The sequence below is a fragment of the Oncorhynchus masou genome, chromosome 25 (assembly GCF_036934945.1).
Source record: "Oncorhynchus masou masou isolate Uvic2021 chromosome 25, UVic_Omas_1.1, whole genome shotgun sequence".
Taxonomy (NCBI): domain Eukaryota; kingdom Metazoa; phylum Chordata; class Actinopteri; order Salmoniformes; family Salmonidae; genus Oncorhynchus; species Oncorhynchus masou.
The window spans coordinates 28,880,725-28,888,232 of NC_088236.1; the positions used below are offsets into that span (position 1 = coordinate 28,880,725).

The 7,508-nt window shown below is 38.2% G+C and overlaps 1 protein-coding gene across 1 annotated transcript; it reads left to right on the top strand.

Moving 5' to 3' along the window:
- Positions 1-976: 976 nt before the first annotated feature.
- Positions 977-6,992, top strand: mtrfr (mitochondrial translation release factor in rescue). Its single transcript, XM_064937243.1, has 2 exons — positions 977-1,435; positions 6,557-6,992. Exons 1-2 carry the CDS (start codon positions 1,163-1,165, stop codon positions 6,785-6,787), a joined length of 504 nt encoding a protein of 167 aa, XP_064793315.1. The 5' UTR covers positions 977-1,162; the 3' UTR covers positions 6,788-6,992.
- The last annotated feature ends 516 nt before the right edge of the window (positions 6,993-7,508 follow it).

Here is a 7,508-nt window from a genome sequence, read left to right on the forward strand (position 1 = left end):
GTCAATTAGGTTAGTATTGTGGAGTAACTACAATGTTGATCCATCCGTTTTCTCCCATCACAGTCATTAACATCTAACTTTTTTAAAGTCACCATTGGCCTCAAGGTGAAATCCCTGAGCGGTTTCCTTCCTTTCCGGCAGCTGAGTTCTGAAAGATGCCTGTATCTTTGTAGTGACTGGGTGTATTGATTCACCATCCAAAGTGTAATTAATAACTTCACCATGCTCAAAGGGATATTCAAGGTTTTATTTTTGTCTATCTACCAATCAATAGGCCCCTTCTTCGCCAGACAATGTAAAACCTCCCTGGGCTTTGTGGTTGAATCTGCTTGAAATTCACTGCTCGACTGAGGGACTTTATAGATAATTGTGTGTTTGGGGTACAGACATGAGGTATTTATTCAAAAATCATGTTAAACATTATTATTGCACACAGAGTGAGTCCATGCAGCTTATGTGACTTGTTAAGCACATTTTTACTCCTGAACATATTTAGGCTTGCCTTAACAAAGGTATTGAATTATTACTGACTCAAGTAATTTAAGCTTTTCTTTTATAAATAATTTGTAAAAATGTTGAATAATTTTTTTTTGCTTTGACATTATGGGGTATAAAATCACAATTAAATTTAAATCAGTGTGTAAAACAATAACATGTGGTAAACTCAAGGGGAATACTTTCTGAAGGCACTATAAACGGCACACATGATAAATCTACTTCCACAGACAAACATTTGATCGTGAAAAGGTAAAGGAATTGCTGCATATGGAGGGTGTTGTCTGACTCTGCTTTCCCAATTAGATCCTTTTTACCATTTGATTATGCTCTAGAATACATTAAAAGGTCATTGTAAAAGGAAATCATGTCAGACAGCCATGATAGCCTTCACTGAGCTGTTGGTCCTCCTTATACTTCAATCCATGTGGTGGCGATAGTGTGCCACTGTTGGTTCATAGCCACCAATCCAGGAGGGAAGAAGAAGTAAACGGTGAACTTGATTTGCTGAGGCTGAAAAGGAAGTGATTGTTTCTTTTGTATTTACACGTGTAAACAATCATATTTTTGCCTATATTTGTCTGCTGCATTATTAAAACAGTGTAAAGAGAGATATCACGTTTAGTGTAAATGCAAACGGAACCCTCTCACGTAATTCAGGAGGGAAATGTCGTCAAGATTATTCGTTAACCTGATCTTTCAAGTGACGGGGAAGGTAACATGGGGAACCTCAGGACGACCTCCACTTTTTACTGTGCCACCCGTTGGCTTGGCACATGTTCAGACCGCCGGTAAGAAAGATTACATTGATCTCCCTGTCCTAAATGAAGACGAGCTGGACGAGCAGTTTGTAAGAGGGTCTGGACCTGGTGGTCAGGCGACCAACAAAACCAGCAACTGTGTGGTGCTCAGGCACATCCCAACTGGCATTGTCGTTAAGGTGACTAACATATTACATTAAGCCTTTTTTAGTTCATGATGACCATAAGACAACCAATATTACACATGGACAACACGAAATATATAAACATACTTCCATATGCATATGATGTATGGGGGTCTTTTAGGTTCCCCATAAAGGTGGGCAAGGTGCCCCATTTAGGAGCAGTGTTGTAGTGCTCATTTTTTTTAGGTGAGGGAGCGCAACAAAATATGTAAATTAAGTCCTAATTTCCTCTATCAAAGTTTGTATGGACAGATGTAGCCTATTGAATAACCTATCATTACAGGGCTCTCCAACTCAGTTCCTGGAGCACTACCGTCTTGTATGTTTTCACTCCAACCCCAGTTGTAACTAACCTGATTCATTTTATGAACCAGCTAATTATTAGAATCAGATGTGCTCAATTAGGGTTGAAATGAAAACCTACAGGATAGCTCTCCTGGAATAGGGTTTGAGAGCCCTATTATAGAATATGCATGAAATGCATCCTCTAATTGCAACGTCTGCCCATGCCCACACATATTGTCTCAAAAAAATGTTGTATTTTTATACCATAAAACTCCAAGTTAGGCATACCTAATTTCAAAATAGACCATCACTGTCAATCATGAATGATAATTATTTGTTTTCCCGGGTCTAACTGCATCTGCATGGCAATCATTTGATTGATCTCAATCAGTTTAATGGGAATAGCCTATGCATTTCAATCTTCTTGAATTACTGTTTGTGAGTGAACAACTTATTTATCTCATGATCATTACATAAAAAGCCTTTTCAAAATATGTTTTGTCAAGATCATGAGATAAACTCTATAAAAAGGAGAGGGCGGATTGATGATAGATTGACAGTATGTCTGAGGTGGCAGAACCCATGGTCCATCTGCACATTTGTTTTAATTTATTGCTACACTAAGGTATGGTACATTTCATGCTAACATCATGCATTAATTTGTGTTTGGAGCTCATCAGTTTATAAGTTAGAATGTTAGAAAGCTAAATGTCCCTAACTTTGAGCTAAGAGCTCTTGGGCAGCTAAGCTCTTGTGTGGCAGTTAAGCCCTGAATGATGACTGACAGGCAGCACTGTCTCCCAGGCTGTATGCCACCCCCAAGACCACAGCCAATTGCATGTAAGCAACAACGCAGCTACAGAGCCTTCAGAAAGTATTCATACCCCTTGACTTGTTCCATATTTTGTTGTTATAGCCTGAATTCTCACCCATCTACACACAATATCCCATAATGACTCAATCATTTTTAGAAATGATTGCAAATGTATTGAAAATTAAATACAGAAATATCTAATTTACCTGAGTAGTCACACCCATGAGTCTGTGCTTAGTTCCATTCCGTTGTATTTTTTGTCCTGAAAAACTCCCCAGTCCTTTAACGATTACAAGCATACCCATAGCATGATGCAGCCACCACTATGCGTGAAAATATAGACAGTGGTACTCAATAATGTGTTGTATTGGATTTACCCCAAACATAACACTTTGTATTCTGGATAAAGTATTACTTTAGTGCCTTGTTGCAAACAGGATGCATGTTTTGGAATATTTGAATTATGTACAGGCTCCATTCTTTTCACTCTGTCAGTTAGGTTAGTATTGTGGAGTAAGTACAATATTGTTGATCCATCCTCAGTTTTCTCCTATCACAGCCATTAAACTCTGTGACTAACTGTTTAAAAGTCACCATTGGCCTCATGGTGAAATCCCAAAGCGTTTTCCTTTCTTTCCGGCAACTGAGTTAAAGTTGGAAGGACGCCTGTATCTTTGTAGTGACTGGGTGTATTGATACACCATCCAAAGTATAATTAATAACTTCATGCTTAAAGGGATATTCAATGTCTGCTTCTTTTTTTTCTTCATTGGAAAACCTTGCCTGTCTCTTTTTTTTTTTAATTCACTGCTCGACTGATGGACCTTACAGATAATTGTATGTGTGGGGTAGAGAGATTAAGTAATCATTTAAATCATGTTAACTGTTATTGCACACAGAGTGAGAGCCATGCAACTTATTATATGACTTGTTAAGCAGATCTTTACTCCTGGATGTATTTCGGCTTGCAAAGGGGTTGAATACTTATTGACTCAAGACATTTCAGCTTTTCATTTGTTATTAGTTTGTAAACATAAAAAAAAGGCATTCTACTTTGACATTATGGGATATTGTGTGTAGGCCAGTGGCAAAAAAAATCTAAACTTGATCCATTTTAAATTCAGGCTGTAACACAACAAATTGTGGAAAAAGTCAAGGGGTGTGAATACTTTCTGAAAGCACTGTAACTTGGCTAGTCTTGGTTTTTATATATACTGGTTGTTAGCTTGCATAACTGATGTGTATAATTGTACGGGACACTTCTTGTTTTATGGATAATATTTATATTTACAGAGTGGGTGTGCTCTGTTCCTGACAGGCTGATCAGATCCAATAGCAGTCTCAGAGGCTGATAAGTCAGGATTCTATCCTGAAGGCTGTTTCATAGATAAAGGCCATTGCAGGCAGATTAGCAGAGTGCATTATGTATATGATCAAGACTGGGTGGGCTCTATTCCTGGCAGGCTGATAAGATTCAATAGCCTATAACACACGGACACTTAATATGCCTGCAAGAAACTTTACCTATGAAACAGCCTACAACACAGCATCATGATATATGCTATTGAATCAGATCAGCCTGCCAGGAATAGAGCTCACCTCTTGGATCAGATATGCATCTGCCTCTAAAGCACTTTCACAGCTAATATGCCTGCAAGGAGCCTGAGCTATGAAACCGCCGACAAAGCAGCATCCTGATTTATCAGCCTCAAAGGCTGAAATTTAATCTGATCAGCCTGTCAGGAATGGAGCTCACCCACTGTAAATATGATCCAGTTACGTAAGTTAACAACCAGTATAGATAACAAGTTAGCTTGTGTCGTGGAAATATTGATAGTAACTAAACCGAGCAATTCCATAGAATAACTAAATTCTCTTGCCACACACCTCAGGTCTTATAGGTTTCCACCTTCAGATAACACACATGTTCACTCCCCTCTATGTAGATGATTAACACCCCTGCCTCTCGCCACCATTATCTCATTTCTTGCTTGTTTACTAATTCTATTGGTTGTGTATCCATAGCAATGATACAAAAATAAGACACACATAATGCAGGTGTCTGTCCAATTATACTTATAGGACTACACATTGGCTCTCCCCAAGCCTGTAATGGCACAGACATACATATACAATACAACTACATGCCCTAAAGCCAGTCACAGGACCAGGTAATGACTTCCCTCAGGCCTACAACAGCACAGGCATACATTTTCTGCCTACGTTCTGTTTTTACATGTCTAGTGATTAACTCCATGTTGACCCTGCTCTGTTCATTCACCTGAGCTCAGCCTTTATTCTGCTTGCACATATCTAATAATTAAACTTATATTCATTCTGTTTACTACTTATATTAGTGCATAATATATGTACTGGAAAATCACCCATAGTCATGAATTTTTCTCCTACACTTGCTAGATAGCTAGCTAACAAGACTACATAGCTAACTAGCTTGCTCACAAGACTAACAAAGTTAGCTGCGTTGTTCCTTGCATGCGATTGGCTGTGGTCTTGGGGTGTGGCACGCAACCTGGGAGACGGAGCTGCCTGTCAGGCATCGTTCAGGGCTTAAATGCCACGCATTGTTATCAACGCAGCCACAGGGCTCTTTGATGAAGTGGTTCCTGTGATCTCGCCATAATGAGGGAACAATTCCTTCCTATTTATATGTCCTCTCTGGACTTATGTAAATTAGAGCAGATTATGTTAAAAAATATTTGCCTTTTATTTTGTTTCAATCAAAACATATATCCTCCCTAGTGGCTCTGTTGAGTTTTGGTGCATGATTTAGCTTTTGGTGCACTATTTAGCTTCAGCTAACTATCCTAAAATCTCATTAGAAATTAGTTGTTTTTGGTGTAACAGTAATGTCATAGGCCTACTATGCTATGGAATGTATTATAGTCGGTTGTTATTTATGTAAAATACAAATTAAGAGATTGTGATCTTGTGAGACATTGATCTAACTACTAAACGAGCACCATTGTGAGAAGTGATAATCTTCTATTTGTAATAAGAATGTAATAAGTGATTACTAGGACTATTAGGTGTAGGCAAAAGTTATTTTAAACTATTGGAGCGCCCTTCGGGTTCTTAAAGGACAGAGCTAAATTAACTTTAATTTAAATAGCTTGAACACTTTGTTTCAATATACCCTATTACAGAATAAAATAAAACAGAGGAACTATCAATTCATATAATTTATTTGCATAAATTTATTTGCATCATCAAATCAATTGACCAAGAAGTGAACATATCATTTCTAGGTAGAATTGAAGGGAATTTGTTTTAAAACAATCATAAAATCAAGCTTTTGATGTGGTGTATTCATGCATCTCAATAAACTATAACTTAAATGCATTATTACCTCTAATTTGTCCAAAATTCACATTTCCAATTTTCCACCCAGACATACCAAGGTAGAACCGTCCCTGCATCTCAACCAATAGTCAATATAGGCTAAATATCCCAAGCAGGGCTACAGCAACCTCCAGAGGTGGTCAGGCTCTTGGGCTTTGCAGTAGCCACTCTGTTTTGGGTGTCCTCGGCAGAACGGTGTCACCGTAACCAAGTGGTCACATATCGTTCTGGGTTCCACTGCGCAAGAAAGGGTTGGTGGAGATTTATGAACATCAAGGCAGACACAGCTGAATTTATAACAAAATAATAAAAAATCTTATTGGCCAAAGTTGTCAAGCCTTCAACGGGCCTCCACAGTGCACACATGTAGCCTACAGTTCATAATTCTCACCACCGCCAGAGAGAAGACAGGGAAGAAGCCACCATTTACCTGCCTCTAGGCTGCTATAGACTACGAATTTATTTGGATTGTCATTCTATTGTTTTTCATGGAATTTGTGGTAATTAAGTAATTTATTTAGAATTGATCAGAATACATTTTCTGTGTATTCTCAAATTGAAAAGACTGAGGTGCTCCCTCACGCTCCATCAGCACTAGACACCTGTTTAGGAGGTACCGTAATCTGTACATTTTTATTGCTAACTCCTCTCTTCAGTGCCATCAAACCAGATCGGTGGAAACAAACCGCAAAAGAGCTCGGCAGATAATGAGGGAGAAGCTTGAGGTCACCTACAAGGGAGAAGAGAGCGACATTCTGAAGAATAAGAAGGAGTCTATACAGAGGAAACAAGACAAGAGGAAAAGGGCAAACGAGAATTTGGAGAAGAAGAGACTTTTCAAAGAGGCTCTGATGACAGACTTCAAACCAGGGGATGACAGGGGATGAAAAGTATGCATGAACATAACATTTAGTCTGATCAACAAATATGTCCTACCTCATCATGTTCTGTATTGTAAATAAAGAGCACCTATTGAAATAAATTATATTGCCATCAATCTGTTTAAAATGGAGGAATGATGTCAGTATTTTTCTTTAATTGTAATGAAATTAAGTTTTATTACACTGTTAATAAATACAAAGACGCAAACAATGGCTATTACAATGGTTAATTCATAATGTGGTGTGTTTATCAGTGTGTTTGGCACTATCCCTTTTGTTGTCACTCATGCTTAAATATGTTAAAAGATACAAGCTACTACTCCTCCATTGTCAAAATGCCCTTTGTACACTCTTAAATCCATATGAGTTTCACTAAATGATAGGGGCTTTGCTACATACAATGCATTTTTAGGCAGTGGGAACACATAAAACCAGGAAATTCCTGTCAAGTACAGCTCATGGGTAACTTTTTTGTTGAAGCCCAAGGTGCCACCTCAGTTTTAAAAAACAATGATGTTTTACTCTACTTTTATTGGACCAATAAAATCAAAGGCCTTTGTCTTTTGAGTCTTTGATATTCAGTCTGGAGAGTTGGTCCAATCCAATAACTTTGTTTGCACCTTGCCTGTTAGAGCCTTGCATTTCTCTCGGTTTCTGCCAAGCATTCACGTATAAGCCCCCTGGCGTGAATGATACCTTTCAAATGAAAAAGAAAAGATAAAAACAC

Coding starts and splice junctions, on each gene's coding strand:
- mtrfr (XM_064937243.1), top strand. CDS start 1,163: ATGTCGTCAAGATTATTCGTTAACCTGATCTTTCAAGTGACGGGGAAG. Junction 1,436..6,556: donor CAACTGGCATTGTCGTTAAG/GTGACTAACATA, acceptor TCCTCTCTTCAG/TGCCATCAAACCAGATCGGT.